This window comes from Heteronotia binoei, chromosome 10, assembly GCF_032191835.1.
Source record: "Heteronotia binoei isolate CCM8104 ecotype False Entrance Well chromosome 10, APGP_CSIRO_Hbin_v1, whole genome shotgun sequence".
Classification (NCBI taxonomy): domain Eukaryota; kingdom Metazoa; phylum Chordata; class Lepidosauria; order Squamata; family Gekkonidae; genus Heteronotia; species Heteronotia binoei.
In genome coordinates this window covers 77,409,138-77,432,277 of record NC_083232.1, presented here as the reverse complement: position 1 = coordinate 77,432,277, position 23,140 = coordinate 77,409,138, and the positions used below count along the sequence as shown (strand labels likewise).

The following is a 23,140-nucleotide window of genomic DNA, read 5'->3' as shown; positions in this document are numbered from 1 at the left end:
AATCACATTTCTAATACAAACACTTCCAATGGCCATATAGTTTGTACAGCACACAGCAGATTGTATTTGCATACTGGCTCTCATGTATTATTCTCATTTTCTGTGTTTTGACACAAGTTGTTTTTATGCTGGCACACAAACATTTTCCCCTCATAGGGCTCGGTGTTCATCAAGCACTGACCAGACAAAGCTTCACACCAGCAACTGTATAAAGCACCCCTAAAGACTCCTTATGCAAGCAGACTGAATAGAAAGTACAGACTTGATGGAACTCACAAATATACATTCTAAGAGATTATTTCCAGATAAGACTGAGAGGGATAAGTGGAGAATATGTGGGAAGGGGAAGGAACAGCATGCGAAGTCCAGAAATATTAAGATTTGGGAAACATGAAAAATAGCTGCCGACAGAGCAAGTTGGGAAAGAACCATACAAGAGACCAGAACCCATACAACCTGCCCCCTCAGACCCTGTGAACAACAGATTAGGGCAGACATCAACTAATTGATGATTGGTTTCCTCAATTATGGACCCTTTCACAGCCCCTCTGACTTGCATGGGAAAAAGGGAAAAGTCTACAATGAGGCAGGGCAGACAGATATGGTCCTAAGCATATTTGATGCTTTCATCCATTAGCACAGTTTGACAGCTACTGCTTTCAAACAGGGATTTATTATTTGATCAGGCTTCACAACCAGATGCAAAGTTGGGGTTGCCAGCCTCCAGGTGGTGGCTGAAGATCTCCTGAGATTACAACCAATGTTCCCTCTAAACTGCAGAGTATTGTGAGCAAAAATTCTACTTTGTAAGCTACTGGTATTAAAATTGTGAGCTACTGCATGAATTATTGTACGGGGGTCATCCTTCCTGAGCTAAGACAAAAAATCTATGAGCTAGCTCACACTAATTCAACTTAGAGGGAACACTGATTACAACTCGTCCCCAGGTGACAGTGTTCAGTTTACCTGGGGAAATGGCTGCTTTGGAAGTTGGACTTTATGGCATTATGCCCCAAAACCATACCTGCTCAGGCTACACCCCCAAAATCTCCAGGTATTTCCCAACTTGGAGCTGGCAACCCTATACCCCCACTTTTTTGAGACTAGTAACTTAGTTGCTGGCTTGGTCAAAGCCATTAAGGAAATCCGTATCATGACCCCAAAGGGTTCAATAACATTTGACCCTGGGAGTTTCATAAACATGACCTCCTAAATAATCTGTATGGAGGATTCGTTTGTTGATTACAAGTTCTATTAAGTTTTAATCAGAATATATAAAACAGAATACACTCACACACACAAAGAATTCAGACCCCCTCCCCCCAAAAAAACCCTAAAGAAAACAGGGAGAAAAGGGGGGGCTAGTAAAACTCAATTATCTATTCATTCTCCCTAAATATACATAAATGCAAAAAAAACCCACTCTCTTTTACCTGTGATCCTTTTCTTTTCTTAATCTTCAAACCCACAGATCATCAGTTTATCCCCCCCCCCACTTTTCATACAAAAGTCCAGATGTTTCCAGTGTATGGGGCATTCATTTGGATCAGCACGGAGGGGTAGGTTGCGAAGTCTTCTTCCCCAAGCCATTTTCTGATCTGAGCTGCTCTTTGCTTACAGGTACCCATAGGTTTACAGCATGTTTCCCCAAAGGAGCAAATAATAGCTTCCTCATGTCCTCTTATGTCCAGAAAACAGCACACGGAAAAAGGTTACCCTCCCCCTCTTCCTGTGCTCCCAATTTAAAACAGGCCCCTGCATACCTGATGTAAAATGAAGTTTGTGGCACTTATAAGACCAACAAAGTTTAATCTTGGGTATAAGTTTGAGTCCAGTGGGCCCTTTAAGATAAACATAGTTTAATTCTGATAATAAGCTTTTTTGGGCATGTTTATTCCCAGAAATAAACTTTGTTTATCTTAAATAGGCCGCTGGACTCAAACTTTGTTCTGTTGCTTCAGACCAACACAGCCACCCATCTGAACAAATCTGATAACCCTGTTTACAGAACCCTCAGTGCCATACATTACATTCTGGACCAGAACAGTTCAGGCAAGGACATTTAAGTTTTATTCCTGGTTCTTTCCAATAGGCCACATAAACCATTTTATGTCTTCCTGTCCCAAATGCTCACCCTCTAGGCATCTACCTTTCAATGAGAACTTTCTGAGGTTAGCAATTGTTTCTTGGCATCTTTGCATTACTAGTTACTGAGAGCCAGCATGACATGGTGGCTAGACTGTCCAAGTAGGATCTGGGAGACCCAGGTTTGAATCTCCACTCTGTTATGGAAGCTAGGTGGGTGACCCTGGGTCAGTCATATAGTCTCATTTAACCTACTTTATAGGGTAAGCTATTGTGGATGCCCACTGGAGAGAAAAGTGGAGTATATATGAAGTAAATAATCATATCCTCAAAGATTGATCTGGAATCACTAATCTGGAATCACTAATCTGAGCAAATCTATAGAGAACTGAAGTCATGTTATGATTCTTAAAAGCAGCTGTAGTGCAAAACATACTCATTATGTCAAAGGAAGTTGCATACTGAAGGGATATACTTTTGATTTGGCCTCCTGTAGATGGATTTTTCAAGATATTTTAATTTTCCCTCCCCCCAGTCTTGTCAACTAAGTCCAGTACTCTTTCTTGCTTGCAATAAGAGTTTAAAAGTTTCACTCACTCACCTGGATAGGAACAGTTTGCCCAGAAGTTTCAGATCTGCAGCACAATCATCCGATTGACAGTTCCTCTCAAAGACAGTCTATGAGAAATTGACAAAAAACAGCCCTATTAGGAGGGGGGAAAGAAGCCTAGATATATTCATGTTTCACTTGATGTTGGATTTGTAAGAACTGACAAATATAACGCTAGGGACCTGAAGACAAGCAAATCTTAAGTGTTTTCTAAATCTCATCTGCCAAGAGTGCCTGACATTAAGCAATATGAACATGAGCAGCCACAGAGACATTTCTGTGTGACCAGCTGGTTTCTCATGAAGTCACTACTACTCTCTAGCAAACATGCTTACAAACATGGTACAAAAAACATGGTATAATACGAACTAGGAGTGTGCGTTCAGGTCTACCCCAATAAAAAATGTACCAAAAAGAACACTTTATCAGTATTTTCGGGTATATTTTGTCTTCCCAAATGTATCTGGGATTTCTTACCTACCACCCCAAAAAATCCTGGATATATTTGGGAATTATAACTTGGAGAAACAGCTGAGGAACTGGAGCAGATTGCACCCACCGCTCAGCTATTTTGGGGATTTCTTCTGTAGACCCTTTAAACAAGTTTTTTTTTTTAAAGGAACTGCAAAAGCCAGCCTACAAAACAGCCAAGGGAGAGCACTCTGCCCACTGGCTCAGCTGGGGCTCCTTTGCATTGTTCAATTGACCGTGACTTTTGAGGTCTTCATCCTGAGATACTTCCATTGTTTCACTTATTTTATGTTCTGTTGCTAAATCAAAACATAAAATAAATTAAACAATGGTAGAAAGAACCGGAGATACTGGAGGACTGAACCTAGGACCTTCTGCATTCAAAGTAGATTCTCTACCACTACACTATAATAGACCCCTTCTGGAACCACTATCCACTAAGAAATCAACTTGCATTAACTTCATTACAAAATTGTATTGTACATTTTCTTTTCTCCTACAAGCTAAGCAGAGTAAATGTGCTAGTTCCTCTTATAGTTATTTGCCCTGCTCTCTGTTGACTTTTTTTTCTCAGCCAACTTATAGAAACCTCATAGGGTTTTTTTTTCAAGGTAAGAGACAAACAGATGTGGTTTGCCATTCCCTCTGTGTAGTGTTCCTAGACTTCCTTGGTGATTTTCCATCCTAATATTAAAAAGGGACGATCCTGCTTAGCTCCTGAGATCTGACAAGACAGAGCTAGCTTTTTTTTAAAAACTGTCTTTTGGGGACTGACAAGAATGCTACAGAAACAGTAGTAAAATTAATTTCATTGGCACTAAAATGTTATGACAAAGTCTTGAAGACCTCTTGACAGATTGGATTTTGTGGATTGTGATTTTAATGTTGGTTATAGATAAATAAGGTATATTTTAACATTTATGGTTATTCAAAAATGTAACCTTTCATTGAATGACTCTTCTAAGGTTTTTGACTTGTATTTGCATGCTTATTGTGGTCTACTTGATCTTTGTATTGAGTGAACAGGCTGGGGAAGCCTATAAAGTCACTGTGCTTTATGGATTATTTTATAGAGAATTAAAGGGGGAAATATGATTACAAAACACAGTTTGAGCTGACTTTACCATATCGAGTGCAAAAGACCTTGAAGAAGTCTGAAAACACCAAAACTGTTTTGTAAAGGCAGTCCTAACCAAAAAGTATTCATTTGTACTCAACAAAATGTGTGTGATGGGTTCAATTCAAAACTCTTTTGTACTTCCTCTATAAAAGAAGCAGTTTCTTGCATTGAGCATTTCCAAAGTACAGAACCAGTTGTTCTTAACAGCACACACCCAGATCCTGCATTTATGGTGCATGGCTAATAAAATATATCCCACAAAGCCAAATGCAAGCAACAGATTTCATCTCATTGATGACAAGTAATTAACATTCCTGAACACTTTCCAGGATTTAATTGCATACACTGACTACTAGAGGACAAAGTAATTGGCAGAGTATTTCCAGTGACAGCCATAGCAGGTGAAGCAAATGGGGGTGAATTCTTTAGGAGCTATAAATGTAAAGAAGAATCCTCCTATTGAATAAGCAGACATGGTTGTTAAAGGGGTAGCTAAGAACAGCTGTGAAATTCCGCAGGCTAAAAGGAACACATTCCATTTCCTATGGATAGGGGCCAGTACTGTAAAGTGGGCTGGATTTGGGTATGGAAATAGTCAACCCTTGCTTGACTATGAAGATGGTTGAATGGAATAAGTTGCAATCTCTCAGCCTAACAAGTTTATCCTCCAGTTTGATAAAAATTATGATGAATCAGGTAAGAACTGGAGGCACTTCATACAATTGACATTGGCATATATTTACAAACACACGTTCAGAACAACAATAATATCCTGAAAGTTTAGGACCCTGAAAGTATAGGGCTTTTAATAAACCTCGAGTTTAGCCCAGGAACACTGATGACCTTAACTATGGGGAAACTGGGGCAGCTGCTCCATGCCCCACATGAGAGGAGCCCTCTGACCACTGGGTAGCTGCCCGGACAGCTGATGGCCTCTCTTATTCCAACACAGTGGTGTCTTTAGAGGCTGCAGTAAGGAACAGAGGTGTGGTGGGACCGACTGTGCAATGGGCAGCCATATAGTCAGACTGTACTGTGCAATCACCCTCTCTTGAGCTAAGCTACTGCCTAGCATGAAAGGTGAGAGGAATTTGCCAGTTGGTTTGCTGGATTGCCTCACTTGCTATTTTTGCCATGGGCAGCTGAGCAAGAGAAGCCACGCTGCACATGGGCATACTAAGAACCTCATAGTCCAGATCCTTCAATAAGCTCAATCACTACCTTAAGGTGAATGGAGATCTGAAGGAGATGGTGGGAAACAACATGGGACCCTGCAGGACAATTTCTTGGGGGAAGAGCAGTAGTCATGCTATACTACCTTCTCAGACTATCCACTGTGCTAGGAGCAGAAACACTGAATACAACTAAACCACCCAAGTGGTCCATGAGGATACCATGGCCAATGTGTCAAAAGACTAATCCAGAATAGGGTGCTGAATTGGATAGAGCAGGGGTGGCCAACAGTAGCTCTCCAGATGTTTTTTGCCTGCAACTCCCATCAGGCCCAGCCAGCATGGCCAATGGCTGGGGGTGATGGAAGTTGTAGGCAAAAAACATCTGGAGAGCTACCGTTGGCCACCCCTTGGATACAGTGTTCAGCAGCAAAGACCAAGATTTCAAAAAGCATGACAGTCTTCTCATACTTTATGAACTGGAAAATCTAGGCCTAGTGGACACTCAAAAGGGAGCTGTGGGCTGCCTATTCAAGAGAGAAGGTTAATGCCTTATTTCTGAATATTTGAACAAATTTTACAAATACCTTAGATGGCTTTCCCGGTCTAAATTAGTTCCAATCCTCAACTCTCCTCTTTCCTACCCCATTCTGGCTCAGTTCAAAGGACAGACAAATTCAAAGCTCAACATAGTCCAATTGTATTATAATTCTGGGTGGGATCATTTCTAAATTTCCTGGCATGGAAAGTGTCCATTTACTGCCAGCTTTAGGTTCACTCTGACCATCAAATTCCAGCATGTGAAGCCAGGCAAGTGTATGTGGGTGGGACTGAATGAAGTAGGGATCCCACCCAAAGAAAGGGGGAAAATACTTTCAATTCAACAAGGATGGAGAGGCAGGAGACAATGTTTCCTGTAATGGAAAGATTCCTATCTCGGCCGTATCAGGAATAGAGCAGATTTCTGCTGCCTATTCTACTTAACAGAGTACATTGTTAGCATTAAATTATACTCCCTTATATATAACCACAGTCCACAGATATTCTAAAGGATAATTACCGGTAATTTGATAATGACACTATGCCTCTGAAACACTGAGATCAATGGTTTTAGAATGCAGTAACTCTGCATTGGATTGAACTAAGGGTTTTTTTGCAACATGAACTCCTTTACATATTATGACACACACCCTTGATGTAGCCATAAGCTCTAGGCTACATCGGGGGGGGGGGGGGAGGTATGGCCAAATATATAAAGGAGTTCCTGCTACAAAAAAGCTTTGCTAAGAATGATATTTGGGGAAGGTCTAGGCATTATCCTATCTTCTCAGCAATTACTTCCATATACAAGAGATCCTCCTCTATGCTGTGCATTCTAGTTCTGATTACCATAAAACTTGTTCCAATTGTGTGGAGAGATTCCTCACCACCACTCCCAGACCAGACAGGTAGTACTGGCAAGGAGGAGTCACTTTGTTTATTGGGTCTTGACATGACAGCACAGAAGAGGAATCTCATCAAAGGGACTGGTCGAGATATGGATAGAGCAACATGTACATCACTCATCAGTGTCCACTGATTCCACACAAGACACTCTTGCTTTAGTGTAGATTCTGTGAGAACCAGAATTTCTGCTGAATGTGCACACAAACATGCCAAGTATATACTGTAAAACCTAAGAATCCCCAAAGCCAAACCAATAAAATTTAATTTCCCTCCAGTTTACAAAATCACTGACACTTTAATGAGGGAAAAAAACCATAGGCCAATGCTGCATTCTTCAGAAAATATTCACATTTGTATGCTTTTGCAAGGGTGATATTCAATTAAGATCCATTTGCTCATACCAATTACAACCAGCTATTTTTAACTGCATGATTTTTGGCATACAGATGGGAGACAGTTCTTCCGCTCGTGAGGCAAATGAATACCTAGCAGTACACATAGTACAGATTGTTTGAATATCAGTGTCAGGATTTTTTTAAAAGTACATGTACAGTACATGCAAACAAGAGAGTAAAAACAATTAAGGAGGGAATTTATATAGAGAGCCTGTTTGGTGTAGTGGTTAAGTGCGTGGACTCTTATCTGGGAGAACCGCGTTGATTCCCCAATCCTCCACTTGCACCTGCTGGAATGGCCTTGGATCAGCCATTGCTTTCGTAAGAGTTGCCCTTGAAAGGGCAGGTGCTGTGAGAGCTCTCTCAGCCCCACCTACCTCACAGGGTGTCTGTTGTGGGGGGGGGGAGGTAATGGAGATTGTGACCAATCGGAGACTCTGCGATTCAGAGTATAGGGTGGGATATAAATCCAATATCATCATCACTTGTCCTGTTATACTGTCTTAGGTATCTGGCATGCAAGCAAGTTTGTCCTGTGAACCTCTTCAGCAACACAGATTGGTGCCCCATTGATGAGGGAAAAGCCTCTTCCACTGGGCAAGCAGCAACAAGCAGGACAGAGGTGCCCCAAGAAAGTATTTACATGCCCCAGTCCTATCCAGTGTTGGTGCTGCCCCTCCCCACCTCCTTCTTCCTCACTGTGAAAGCCAATGTAAGGGAAATCGTGCCAGGCCCCCTGTAGCCTGAAAACTCTTCCCTCCAACACCTGAGCTGCTGCTCTCAACTAAAGCTGAGGCACAATTGCTGAAGGAAAAAAGGCCTGCAAAAGAGCTAAAAAGGGAGGGGAAATACCAGAGCTTAGCCCTGCCATTTTGAAGGTAGTACTAAGCTCTGTCCCCATCCCATGCAGGCTGGCTATGGGCAAAGATCTCATGTGGAGCCTCTGCCAGCAGCTGGCACATGATTTCTCATAAGTCAGAGCAAAGGAAGCTTTTATTTGCTCTGGCTTAAAAAGGAAAGCCCCAGAGGAACAGCAAGCCATGGTCCAAAACAGGATGAGCCCTAAAAAAAGCAGGGTCATGTTGTATTCCACCTTGGAGGAGGGATTCACCAGGTAATGTCATTAGCTTCCATGCCATGAGAACTTTCACACCCATTTCTACACATTAAGCCTCTCTATTAAGAGAGCAAACATTTTTTTCCCCTCCAGGTTGTTGACAGCCCTACAAAAAGATGAATAAGTTTGTAACCTGATTTCTCTGAGCCATCTTCTGTCCCTTTTTCCATCGAAGTACAGGCTTGAGTGAAGGTAATTCCTTCTCCTCCTTTGCTGTGATATGGTCATGAAGGCTGTAGGAAGCTTCAAATACAATTGGCGATATGACATCTTTGACTCTTCTCTGCAAGAGTAAATGGGGAGAAGAGAGATATTATAAGTCTGTGGACTGGAATTTCTATGGACATTCAGGAAATCCCTACCCGAAAGTAACTAGCATTGTTGCCATCTTTCTCTTTTCAGTCATTCTACTGGCCTATTTCTCTCACATTTCAATCCATTTGTTGTTGATTTTACACCTGATTATGAAGTTGGGGTACTCTAATAGTGCTTGAAACTATTGTTAAACACCCTAACAATTTTTTCTACTCACCCTTCAGATTCTTTGTTTTTAATGTTTTAACTGTTAAATATTTAATTGTTTTATATTTGAAATTGTTTAAATGTTATGTTGATTAACTGTTGGAAGCTGCCCTGAGCCATTTGTGGGAAGGGCGGGATATAAATCCCAAATAAATAAATAAATAAATAAAAATTCTTTTATCTCATTTATTTGTTTCAAAATTTATTAGACACCTTTCTCCCTTGCAGAACTCAAGGCAACTTATAATATCAGTAAAACATTATTAAAAATACAATAAAAACAACAATGATAAAGCCCCATGAAAAGTCAAAATTGAAAAACTCAAATTGGGATTACCAGGACTTTTTTTTTCCCTAGAAAAAGAGGTGCTCAAAAGGGAAATGAAGGAGAAACACACGGCTGCCCTTCTTGAACTTTTAAACATTTCTTGAAGATTTTGTTTCCACAAAGAGGTTCCAGAACCCCTTTCCACTGTGTTCCTCCTGAAAATGCAATACTAAGGCTGATTCCACACTCACCTTTCTCCGGGACAGGCTTCCATTTCTGGGTGGAGCAAACTGGCGATTTCGCACCAGTTGCTCCGTGCTGGCATTTTGCGCGGGGCAAACCCGCAACTTACCCCACAGCAGTGTAAACCTGACCTGAAAAAACACAGCGGGGCAAATCGTGGGTTTGCCCTGCGAAAAATGCTGGCGCAGGACAACTGGTGCGAAATCACCTGTTTGCTCCACCCAGAAACGGAAGCCTGCCCCGGAGAAAGGTGAGTGCGGAATCAGCCAAAATAAAACTGTCTTCAACTTACTCCTAAAGATTGACAGTGAGGGGGCCATGTGCACCTCCCTGGAGAGGCTGTTTCCTAATTGTGGGCTGCCACCAAAAAGCTCTCACGTGCCCACCAAACAAGCCTTGATTGGTAGTACAGACAGGAGATAATCTCCTTGCCATCTTAATTCCTAGGCAGAAACATATGGGAGAAGATGGTCCTTCAGATACCCCAGTCCCAAGCCATGTAATAATAATAATAATAATAATAATAATAATATTTTATTTTTATATCCCGCCCTCCCCGCCGAGGACTTTAAATGTCAAAACCAACACCTTGAATTGGGCTTGGAAGCAGACTAGTAACCAATGCAATTGCTGTAGTATTGGGGATATTGGCTCCTGGTAGCTGACCCTGACCAGCAGTCTAGCTGTAGCATTCTGCATTAGCTGCACCTTCCCAACACTCCTCAAGGACAGCCCACATTTTAATAACCCAGTCTAGATGTAACTAAGACACAGATCACTGTGGATAGATCCTACTGAACCAGGAATGGATGCAGCCAGTCAAATAGTAAAGTCAAAAAACACCAGAATAACAATAACACTTTTACACAATATAGTGTATATGCAACCTACATTTATCAAAATACATGCATAGCAATAGTCATCATTAGTAACTTATGAACCCCTCCTGATACTAAATTCATAAATGTTCATAATACAAACACAGCTGGAAAAAGAGTTCTTTTTATTCCCCCACACTGTTTACTGTATGAAGATAATAAGGTACAGTTCCTCAGAGGCAATTGCCTTCTTGCTGTTCTCCCTTATGTTCAGCAACTTGGGTGGAGTTCTCAAATCTCCAGCACAGCTTGTCTCCAAGAGAGTAAGAGACCGCAGTCCGGGATTCCTCACGGTTTCAGACCTTCGTCATCCTTTTTCTCTCAGTGTTTTATCCTGGAGCCTCAGTACAACATTTAACAACTTGGATCAACACATGTTAATTGCTCTTTCTGTTTCTGGCTCTCCAGTCAAAGCTGTGCAAATGCACTCTGAGCCACTGCAGCCAGCTTTTCTAAGGTGACTGATGTGTCAGGGAGCACTCCCAAGCTGCAAACCTGGCTCTTCAAGGGAAGTGTAACCCCATCCAAGACACGATATATTTGAAGTCCTTGGTCTGCTTTTCTACAAACCTAGAGAACCTCTGTCTTGTTAGAGTTAAGAACAAAGTTGGAGTCCAGTGGCACTTTTAAAATCAAAAAAGTTTTATTCAAGGTCTAAGCTTTTGTGTGCAGGCACACTTCTCTCCTCTTCATCTCTCAAGTATGGAGGTGACCTTACAGCATCTTCTTATTTGGAGTGGGGCTACTGGTTGTGTAGAGTTATCTCTCCTGTCCCCAAACCATAAGAACATAAGAGAAGCCATGTTGGATCAGGCCAATGGCCCATCTGGTCCAACACTCTGTGTCACACAGTGGCCAAAATTTTTTTTATATACATATATATATACACACACACACCGTGGCTAATAGCCACTGATGGACCTCTGCTCCATATTTTTATCTAACCCACTCTTGAAGCTGGCTATGCTTGTAGCCGTCACCATCTCCTGTGGCAGTGAATTCCACATGTTAATCACCCTTTGGGTGAAGATGTACCTCCTTTTATTCATTCTAACCCGACTGCTCAGCAATTTCATTGAATGCCCATGAGTTCTTGTATTGTGAGAAAGGGAGAAAAGTACTTCTTTCTCTACCTTCTCCAGCCCATGCATAATCTTGTAAACCTCTATCATGTCACCCCACAGGCGACGTTTTTCCAAGCTAAAGAGCCCCAAGCGTTTTAACCTTTCTTCATAGGGAAAGTGTTCCAAACCTTTAATCATTCTAGTTGCCCTTTTCTGCACTTTTTCCAATGCTATAATAACCTTTTTGAGGTGCGGTGACCAGAATTGCACACAGTATTCCAAATGAGACCGCACCATCGATTTATACAGGGGCATTATGATACTGGCTGATTTGTTTTCAATTCCTTCCTAATAATTCCCAGCATGGCGTGGGCCTTTTTTTATTGCAATCGCACACTGTCTTGACATTTTCAGTGAATTATCTACCACGACCCCAAGATCTCTCTCTTGGTCATTCTCTGCCAGTTCACACCCCATCAACTTGTATTTGTAGCTGGGATTCTTGGCCCCAATGTGCATTACTTTGCACTTGGCCACACTGAACCTCATCTGCCACATTGACGCCCACGCACCCAGCCTCAACAGATCCCTTTGGAGTGCCTCACAATCCTCTCTGGTTCTCACCACCCTGAACAATTTAGTGTCATCTGCAAACTTGGCCACTTCACTGCTTACTCTCAACTCCAAATCATTTATGAGCAAGTTAAAGAGCATGGGACCCAGTACTGAGCCCTGTGGCACTCCACTGCTTACCGTCCTCCACTGCGAAGACTGCCCATATATACTCACTCTCTGCTTCCTATTAATTAGTCAGTTTTTGATCCACAAGAGAACCTGTCCTTTTACTCCATGACTCTCGAGCTTACTAAGGAGTCTTTGATAAACCAGAGAAATACCAAATGAAATACCAAAAAAACAAATATCATATGAAAACTGGCTGAGCCCCATGGGCCCCATAAGCATTGCTCTTCCCAGTCCTCTTTATTAGCAGCCCTGTACTTATAGAGGCAGTGAAATGTCAGAGGAAGCTCCAGTATCACTGCTTCACATGTATTTGTGAGAAAAGTGTTCTGGTCTTAAAACCTTTATCCACTTCAAGTGGAAATGTGGTGTTCCCTCAAGCCCTGCTTGATGAATATTGCTCATGTGAATCAGTAAATGCACAAGTACATAGTAACAATATACAAATCAATTAATTAATTAATTAATTAATTCTCTCTCTCTCACACACACACACACACACACACACACACACACCAGTGTTTTATTAGATTTCCACTACTAGTTGAAAAAAGTGTGTTATGATGACCTAACATTAGATAGTACATTCTGGTTAGCATGAAAGAAGAATTTTGCAGTGACTACACAGTACAGTGGGAATGGAAGCCTCCTGTCTTCCTGGTGTGCAAACATCAGATGTTTCATTACACTAACGACAAAATATTATTTTTCTTTCATCCCTAGATTATAAGGACTCTGTGCAACAAGTTCTGAGAGTACTGGCATAATACATTCAGAAAGGGTAAGAAGTGGACAAGCAAGCCAAGAGTTTAACAAACCACAAATGACATTTAGAAGAGTAGCTGGCAGTAACTAGACAATCTGTTATGTACATTGCCTCAAGTTAAAACATTGTACCAGCACTTGCTAGGCAACAAAGAACCACCATAAACCAAGTCTGCCCAATTAACTAATCACTCAAGTCCTGATTCTCTGTTCTCTTTCACTGCAGAACCAAAATATTAATATTTTTTTATTAATACATATAAAAGGGGATGGAGAGGAATTAAGATATTTCGATCGACATCCACCGTAAGACATGCATTGTGCTCTCAATAAAGCCTATTTTTTAAAAAAACCTAGAGATCAGTAACTCTCAAATGCCATGCTGCGAAACTCCAGTGCGTTGCAAGCTCCTGTTAGCCCAAAGCACCCATTCACAGAAAAGGATGCTGTGACATCTCTACATAATTAATTGCTCTAGTCTTGCTTTCTTCCAATCAGACACCTCTGTAGTCCTGCCACATCTGTGTATTGGATAATTTTATGACTTCTGACAGAGGAAAATGACTTGCCCTCAGATGCTAATACATGTTGCTTCTCTGCATGAGCTATTGCTCTAGTCTTGCCTTCTTCCAGTCAGGAGACCTACTGGTAACTCATGCAGACACATATGGGGGTGGGGCTTTATTGTAGCAGGAACTCTTTTGCATATTAGGCCACACACCCCTGACGTAGCCAATCCTCCAAGAGCTTACAGGGCTCTTAGTACAGGGCCTACTGTAAACTCCAGGAGGATTGGCACAACAAGGGGTGTGGCCTAATATGCAAAGGAGTTCCTGCTACAAAAAAAAGCCCGGCATGGGGCTACGTTCTGCTTGAATTACTTATTATTAAACACTAAAACTGAACTTTTATAATGCAATAGTGAAGCATGTCTACACTTTTAACTCAGAAAAGGCTGTCAAAAGTTTGCAAAAGTCAGTCACAAATTGTAAAAGGATAATGCTATTGCTACTTTGATAGTCTATCCCATGGGGGAATCATTAAATCACCAAGTTTAAGGAAAATATTCCGTAATTCTCCAAAGTTCATTACTGACTTTTAAACTGCCACTTGGTCCTCTAGACCAGGGTTCCCCAACCCCCGGGCCAGGACCCACTAACGGGCCGTGGCCTGTCTGCAAGTGTGCCGCGAAGCCTGGTGGCTCCCCCACCACCACGGAGTTGAGCTTCATCACCCCCCTGCCGCTGCCCTCCCTTTCTCCCCGGTGCTGCAATGCAGCGCAGCACTCCGTCATTTCCCTCCCTCCCTCCTCCCTCGGATTGCACCAAGCCAAGCTGCGCTGAAACTGAGCCTTACCAGTTTTAATGGGGCCAGCACACCATCTAGCACCTTGAAGGACGTGCGAAAAAATGCTTCTCCCCCCCTCCTTCCTGGAACCAGAAGTAAGGGGGGAGAAGCATTCTCTTGCACGTACTTCAAAGTGTTAGATGGTGCGCTGCCCCCATTGAAACTGGTAAGGCCCAGTTTCAACTCTGCTCTGCTCGATTTGAGGGAGGGGGGAGGGCGACGATGGAGCGCTGCGCTGCATTGCAGTGCCGGGGAGAGAGGAAAGGCGGCAGGAGGGAGGACCTGAGCCTCATCACGCAGGGTGGGAGGTGATGGAGCTAAACTCCGGTGGGCCGCTTCTTCAACAGGCTGCCCGCTGCTTCAGAGGTGCTGCGAGGGGCGGGTGGCGAGGCTGTGTGGAGCCACAAGGAGAGGGGGGCAGGGCGGTGAGGCTGCACGGCACGGGGGAGTGGCAAGGCTGCGCAGTGCCGCAGGGGGAAATTCAGTGCCCTCACCCTGCTGGCTCTGGGGCCGCAGTGGGCGGGCCAGCCCTTGTGCCGGTCCCCAGTACCAAGAAGGTTGGAGACTACTGTTCTAGACAGTGTACTCCCATGCTTTAAAAATCAGTGGGAGCACATTTTTACAGGGTGTCATAGCCTTCTTTGATGAAAACTGCAGCAAGCAGAAACCAGACTGATTATATGTGCAGACAGCCCTCTTGAGACAGCACGAGAAGTAGATTTCACAGTACCATTTGTCTTTAATTAAAGCTTTTTTAACACAAATTCTAGTCAGCCATGCATTATGCCACATTCTGCTCTTCCAACTGATCGCCTTGCAGATTACAGAACAAAAAAAGAACCCACTACCATTTCAGAAGACATGCAGATTTAATTACACAATGTGAAGGCATTCCTCTCATCATCATCAACTAATGCAGTGAAAACATCACCTAGCTCTAAGAGGGGATTTGAGCATTCTTGAGATCAGTCTCATTTGGGTGGCTTCTTTCAGCTAAACATCTCTGGTCACAGATTTACCGTTTTCGCACACAGCTTACCTCGCAGTCACAATCCTGTTCCCTCCGCAGCGTCCGGTCGGATTTCCCACCATCTGCGCCGGAGTTACAGGAAGTGCCACGACTTTTGCGTAGCAAACGTAAAGCGCTAAAATCCAGTTTACGTTTGCTATGCAGAAGCTGCGGCACTTCCTGTAACTCTGGCGCAAATGGTGGGAAATCCGACCAGATGCTGCGGAGGGAACAGGATTGTGACTGCAATGTAAACTGTGTGCGAAAACAGTAATTGTCATTCAATCTTGAACAAGTTATATTTTACTTCTTGCTTGCCAAGGGTTGCTAAATTGTTACATTTACATCTTGGCTACCACCAGGGCTTTTTTTTGTAGAAAAAGCTCAGCATAAACTCATTTGTATATTAGGTCACACCCCCTGTTGCCAAGCCAGCAGGAACTGTGTTTCTGTGCGTTCCTGCACAAAAAAAGCCCTCTAAGCTGCAGAGCCTTGTGAGAAAAAATTCTACTTTGTGAGCTACTGATATTAAAATTGTGAGCTACAGCTATTAAAAGTTGTGAGCTACTGCATAAATTATTGTGCTCTGGGGCCATTTTTTCTGAGCTAATACAAAAATGTGTGAGCTAGAGACTAAAAAATCTGTGAGCTAGCTCACACTAACTCAGCTTAGAGGGAACACTGCTGTCCACCACAAGCAATGAAAATTATTGGGGGGGAGAGATTTAAAAAAAATTGTGTGTGTATGCACATGTGCAAAGTGCTGATTATCAGGGATCATTTTGTAGAAAAAGAGGTACTGAAGCTCACTGGCTTTTTCAGAACAACAAGAAGAGAGATGTTTTCTTTTCTGCAGACTTACATATATATCAGTTGGCAGATTTGTATAAACAAATTCCAGAATCTTATCATCACTTAGACTATGAGCCAATAGCATGAATTACTGAGATAGACATTTCTCATCTATTTTAGGGTTTATATGTTTTTGTTTTACGTTTATAAAGAAGCATGTTTCATTGTTTTTAAAAAAAAATCAGGAGGATTCTTAATTTAAATCAGTTGTAGGATCTCCACAGCTGAATAGTTTACTTCTACATGTGGCACCACAGTTGATCTTGGCCTTCCATAGGTAAAACCTCATAAAATAACGTGAGCAGTATTGGGGGGGAGGTGCATGTGAAGGAGTGGGAAATCAAATCCAGTTCTCACAGATTGGAATCCATACACTTAATCACTACAACAAACCGGCTGCTTAATGGAAGTGATCTCAGCATGTCGGTGATGTCATGCAAGGACAATTGTTTGGGGGCAGGGTTTCAGGTGCTCACAAAATTGGAGGATCCTTCACCAGGCAATTGGCAACCCTAACAGCTGTAGAAATGTGGCCTGGAGTGGCTGATCAAAGTACTGGAGCAGAGGAGGGAGAAGCTCAGCCTGGCAGCTGCAGTTTTCTCATGATTCCCAGCTGGACATGGAGTCTGAGCCTCCAGGATCCTTAGTTGTGGAGGGGAAGGTGGGGTTCTGCTCACCTAGATCCAGGTCCTTCTGTCAGAGTGCTCCCTGCTTATTTCTTCTGGTCCTCTCTACGTACCAACTCTAAGACAGGAGCAGCTGCAACCACCTCCTCCTTGGCCTGAGGCTCAGAGGGTTTAATAAGGCTCTCACAACGTTTGCATGTTCTTCCCTCTATTGTTTGGAGCCTCAGAGGCTTCCTCCATCTCCCTCCAACTGGGACCCTGCCACCCTTGGCCCCTCCCAGCCAATCTGCTCTCTGACCCTTAGCTCAGTTGGATTTAATTAATTGCCAGAACATTCATGCTAGCCAGATGGGTTGCAAAAACCTGACTGAAACAGTTCCAATCCACTGAGCCATAGGAAACACAACAACCTCTGGTCACTGTCTGCCCATGTTCCTGTGAATCTGGGATGGCCCACTGGACCCCTAGGCCTTAGTAAGCAGGTGTATCAACAACTGTCTTCTCCCAGGCACGATCTCTATTACATCCACAGCTTTTTTTTTAATAACGGGAACTCCTTTGCATATTAGGCCACACATCCCTGATGTAGCCAATCCTCCAAGAGATTACAGAGTCCAGGGCCTACTACAAACTCCAGAAGAATTGGCTACATCAGGAGGTGTGGCCTAATATGCAAAGGAGTTCCTGCTGCAAAAAAAGCCCTGATTACATCCATAAAGATACAAGTAGTGTTTGTAGAGAACTCAGTGAGAACACAGAACTAGGGTTGTCACCCTCCAGGTGGGGCCTGAAGATCTCCTGGAATTATAACTCTTTTTCAGATGACAGAGACAAATTCCCCTGGAGAAAATGGCAGCATCGGAGAGTGAACTCAAGGGCATTTTATCCCACTGAGGTTCCTGTATTCCTCAACCCCCCCCCCCGAAGTTCCACCCCCAAATCTCCAGGAATTTCCCAATCAAGACTCAGCAATCCTACACAGAATTCAAGTCATAACTATTTAACATGGCACATGGACAACAGCAAAGCTCCTGTGGTGGATTCTACAAACTATCATAGTTTGAGATGCACTTAACTAATGGGTTGTGGGAGAAGAAAGGGAGTCCCCTTGTTTGTGAGGAGAAAACGACGTCTCCCAACCTATACAACCTAAACTCCAAAATACCTTACTCAATCCTCCTCCTTATAATCTGTTCCTCGTATTTCAGTTCTTCATTCTCTCATTAACACATCTCCTCTCTCTTTCCTTTTCTCTGATATTATTTTGCCTCTGTTTTTCACCCCACTCTGACCGTTTTTGCACACAGCTTACCACGCAGTCACAATCCTGTTCCCTCTGCAGCATCCGGTCGGATTTCCCACCATCTGCGCCGAAGTTACAGGAAGTGCCGCGGCTTTTGCGTAGCAAACGTAAACCGCTAAAACCCAGTTTACGTTTGCTACGCAAAAGTCGTGGCACTTCCTGTAACTCTGGCGCAGATGGTGGGAAATCCGACCAGACGCTGCAGAGGGAACAGGATTGTGACTGTGTGGTAAGCTGTGTGCGAAAACGGTCTCTTTCCTCAGTTCCTTCTTTATTTCCTCCGCATTCTGCCAAAACATGTTCTTCCCACTCTCCCCTTTCTCTCTTTCTAATATCTTCATTCTCTCTGTTCTCTCTAGGTACACTTACACTACACAAATTAGTTTAATTCTCTAAAATCCTAGGGACTGTATTTTGGGGAGGAAGGAAAGGGAAAGTAGGGACTTCTAAACAGAGGTTTCTCAAGATCTGTTCAAACAACTCCCAGAAAGCCATAACTCCAGAAGTAGAACACCAACTGATGTTGTCTCTCAAGCGCCTACATTTTCTTCTCATACTCCTCTTTTCTCATCTTATCTTTCTATTGCCCTTTTCTTCTTATATAATACCATCAGACTCTATAAATAGTGTTTCTGCACCATGAATAAAACTAATTCTATTTATATAATCTGACAGAAGTTACACCAAGTTTGGTGACGGTACATTAGCATCTGGCCCATCATATATATGTGGCCAGGCTTAGAAGGCGCAACACATCAAATGAAGCAACGAAGTCCTCTCCAGTTCCACCACATCAATGCCTACAGAAACCAGCCATGTCACAACAATTCTTTTAACAAGCTATCCCCTTCCAAGATTTATATTGTATGCATGGCTTACAGCCTGAACTTCAATCAGCCTTTTGCCACCTGAAATCATGAAATAACCACAACCCAAAGATGTTTGGGTTGCAATAATACACACTATAAAAGGGGAAGTGCAGTGATAGTTACATTAAAAATGTTTTTTCCCTTGAATTATGATTGTGGTTGATATATTAAACAATCTTAATAGGGATGGAAAAATACTTTTTTAAAAAAATATTTCCACCCTGACTACAAAATATATTTGTTGTTCTTTCTGGTTTATGTGTATTTAAGTGTCACAGATAACATTTCAACCTCATTCTGTTTGAACAGAGGTTTTTAAAATACAAAACCGGTGGTGTTAATATTTTTCATCTTCAAAGAACTTTTTAGCATCTGTGTATCTCCTGAGAAACCACAACAGGTTTTATCATGGAATCACCATCTATTGCATTGCATTGGAAAAGTTTTAGAACAAATCATCAGTCGGTCCTGGAACATTTAGAAAGAATGGATGTGATTACTAAGAGCCAGCATGGTTTTTTCAAGAACAAGTCATGTCAGACTAACCTGATCTCTTTTTTTTTTTAGAAAGTGACTACCTTGCTGAATCAGGGGAATGCTGTAGACATCGTTTATCTTGATTTCAGTAAGGCTTTTGATAAAGTTCCACATACTATCCTTGTTGACAAGTTGGTAAAATGTGGTTTGGATCCTGTTACCGTTAGGTGGATCTGTAACTGGTTGACAGATCACACCCAAAGAGTGCTTGTGAATGGTTCCTCATCCTCTTGGAGAGGAGTAACAAGTGAAGTACCTCAAAGATCTGTCCTGGGACCTGTTTTGTTCAACATCTTTACCAATGATTTGGATGAAGGAATAGAGGGAATGCTTATTAAATTTGCAGATGATACTAAATTGGAAGGGGGTGAAAACACAGAAGAAGACAGAAACAGGATACAGGATGACCTTGACAGGCTGGAAAACTGGGCTAAAATCAATAAAATGAATTTTAACAGGGATAAATGTAAAGTTCTGCATTTAGGTAGCAAAAATCCAATCCATGGTTATAGGATGGGGGAGACTTGTCTTAGCAGTACTATGTGCGAAAGGATCATATGAACATATGAAGCTGCCTTATACTGAATCAGACCTTTGGTCCATCAAAGTCAGTATTGTCTTCTCAGACTGGCAGCGGCTCTCCAGGGTCTCAAGCTGAGTTTTTTCACACCACTTTGCCTGGACCCTTTTTTGGAGATGCCAGGGATTGAACCTGGAACCTTCTGCTTCCCAAGCAGATGCTCTACCACTGAGCCACCGTCCCTCCCCAGATCTAGGGGTCTTAGTGGATCATACGCTGAACATGAGTCAACAGTGTGATGCAGTGGCTAAAAAGGCAAATGCAATTTTGGGCTGTATCAACGGAAGCATACTGTCCAGATCACGTGATGTGATGGTATCGCTTTACTCTGCTCTGGTAAGACCTCACCTGGAGTATTATGTTCAGTTTTGGGCACCACATTTTAAGAATGATATAAACAAGCTGAAACAGGTCCAGAGGAGGGCAACAAAGATGGTGAGGGGTCTGGAGACCAATGAGGAAAGTCCTATGATGAAAGGTTGAAGGAGCTGAGGATGCTTAGCCTGGAGAGGAGGCGGCTGAGAGGTGACATGATCACCATCTTCAAGTACTTGAAGGGCTGTCATATAGAGGATGGTGTGGAATTGTTTTCTGTGGCCCCAGAAGGTAGGACCAGAACCAATGGGTTGAAATTAAATCAAAAGAGTTTCTGGCTCAACATTAGGAAGAACTTCCTGACCGTTAGAGCGATTCCTCAGTGGAACAGGCTTCCTCGGGAGGTGGTGGGCTCTCCTTCCTCGGAGGTTTTTAAACAGAGGCTAGATGGTCATCTGACAGCAATGAAGATCCTGTGAATTTAGGGGGAAGTGTTTGTGAGTTTCCTGCATTGTGCAGGGGGTTGGACTAGATGACCCTGGAGGTACCTTCCAACTCTATGATTCTTTGATTAAGGGAACTTTTCAAAGGGACATACCAGGATCTTTCCATTGGCCTTCCTGAATAGAACGGCACATAGAAAGCACTGGCCCTTTGCAGTTGTACCATGCATTGTAGGAGAAGACTAGTTTATTTTTATTTTTTTTAATGACACACACCCCCTCCAGTCTTTTATCTGATCTTTTCATTGAGGGCTTCCTGATAATCCTCAAGGAACCCGCACTATTCCGCAGAACATAACTGAAAAATTATTACTCAAACATCTCAATATTATTGCCCCAGCATCTCAATAAACATCTGAAAAAGAGAGCTGTGTTTCTCAAAAGCTTATGCTACAATAAAACCTGTTAGTCTTAAAGGTGCTATTGGACTCTTTACTAATAAACAAGCAACCAAAGAGGCTGTGTGAAAAAGTAAAACAAAAAAGGGAGGAATGGAAATGGGACAGGAAACAAGTAACTGGGCAGGGTGAGGAATAAGAAAGAAAATGAATGACTGGGTGGACTGAGGAGGGGCCTGAAAGCAGGGAATTGGGGAAGGAGAGAAAACTTAGCAACTGGGGAGGTTGAGTAGGGGAAGTAAAAATGGGCAGGTGGAAGAGTCCCAGCAGTAGCATCACAATATCATAAAGGGATTGGAAAGGCCAGCAGTATACAATGAAGGATGGACTGTGATACCTGAGTCCAGTTCTGAAGCAAAAATTCTGTGTGGGTCCACAGATGCAGCAACTATACAGCCCCCAAATAAACCATACAAAATAAAGATTATATAATAACTCTTAAAGCCTAATGCATGGCTTAAAAAACAATTTTTCACATTAATTAATCAAGTTTATCACATGGTAGCAAGCTCATTATGTATTTTACAGCCATTGCTGACAAAGAGATATGAAGGACATTGCACATAACCAGTCCTTAGCAATCACCATAATCTTCAAACACAGAAAATTTGCTTAGATCTTCAGAAAGTTACAGCCATAGACAAAAGTTTCAAGGAAATTCCAAAAACAACTGGCAAGCACAAGAGAAATCTGTCACACACAGATGCAACTGAAACTGCTCAACCTGTAAAATTTTTATTCCATGAAAAAAATGGCATAACTAGTTTTATGCACAGTTTTTGTTTTGGACTTGGACTGCAATTTCAGCACACTTCCTTGCAAGTAAACCTATTAAGCATAATAAGATTTACTTCTGAACAGACCTATATAGGATCAGCCTGTGTGGATGATATATTTTGCAGGTGTAGGTGAACAATTCCAGTTCTGAATGGTGCTGCTTTATTTATTGTCTAGACAACTCAAATAAAACCTACGGTAGTGGAAAAAACTTAAGTGGGCAGCTTGGAACTCTCCATTCTACTCATATCTAACAGCAATAAAAAAACCTCTTTTATTAACATTTTCAATACGGTATACAATATTGATTTCCTTTTAATGTATAGACTTATGTAGGGAATATTAAATCTCCCAGGCTAAAAATTCAGGAAGACCTCAAGCACCTATGGAGACTGAAGTCTTACTCAGTCAGAAAAATCCTACATCATATTTTATAGAAGCACAACCTGGAGAAAAGCTGATCTCTAAAGCACAGTCACAATAAAATAGCATGCTAGAAAATCGAGGGCTTTATAATTTATTTGCTATTTCCTGGTGTCTTTTAATCACTTTTGTTATAAAAGCTAGATTCAGATAAGTCTAAATAAACGAGGGATTTCTAGTATAAAGACAAAACTTAAGCTGCCAAAGAAATGAGATCTTAAGGTGAAATCGTATTAATACAGAGGTGGTATATTCATGCTGCAAAAATTAAAAGTATAATCCTCCACCCAAACAAAGTGGTAGGTGGACTAACATGGAAGTTCCATCCCCGAGTCTTCACACAAATCCCAGAAAGACATTGCTACGCATGCTAGGGTTGCCAGCCCCAGTGGGAGTAGGGAATCCCACACCTCTGGCTGGCATTTCCCACTGCCCCTCAAAGTTGTAGACTATACATGTTTTAAACTGATGCAAAGCACAAAGGATGGGCTACATTAAGAATAACAAAATACAATTCAAAATATGTTTCATATTAAACATATTTACAAAGTCCTGAGTTTCATTGTGGTCCCCATGCACCAGGACTGATTTCCAATTCTATTAATGAGCACACAAGTTTCTTTTAAAATGAATTAAAGGTATTCCTAGCTATGGCTGATCACTCTGCCAGAAAAAAAGCCTTTAAAGCAAATCTATCAGAGACC

At 42.2% G+C, this 23,140-nt stretch overlaps 1 protein-coding gene across 1 annotated transcript in view; it reads right to left on the bottom strand.

The window, feature by feature from the left end:
• Nucleotides 1–23,140, bottom strand: part of ITGA9 (integrin subunit alpha 9) — a 297,444-nt gene that overhangs the window by 122,745 nt on the left and 151,559 nt on the right. The window contains exons 16-17 of the mRNA XM_060247617.1: nucleotides 8,550–8,699; nucleotides 2,687–2,763 (exon numbers count right to left, since the gene is read on the bottom strand). Of these exons, the coding sequence (XP_060103600.1) occupies nucleotides 2,687–2,763; nucleotides 8,550–8,699 (227 nt within the window). The remainder of the gene's footprint in view (nucleotides 1–2,686; nucleotides 2,764–8,549; nucleotides 8,700–23,140) is intronic.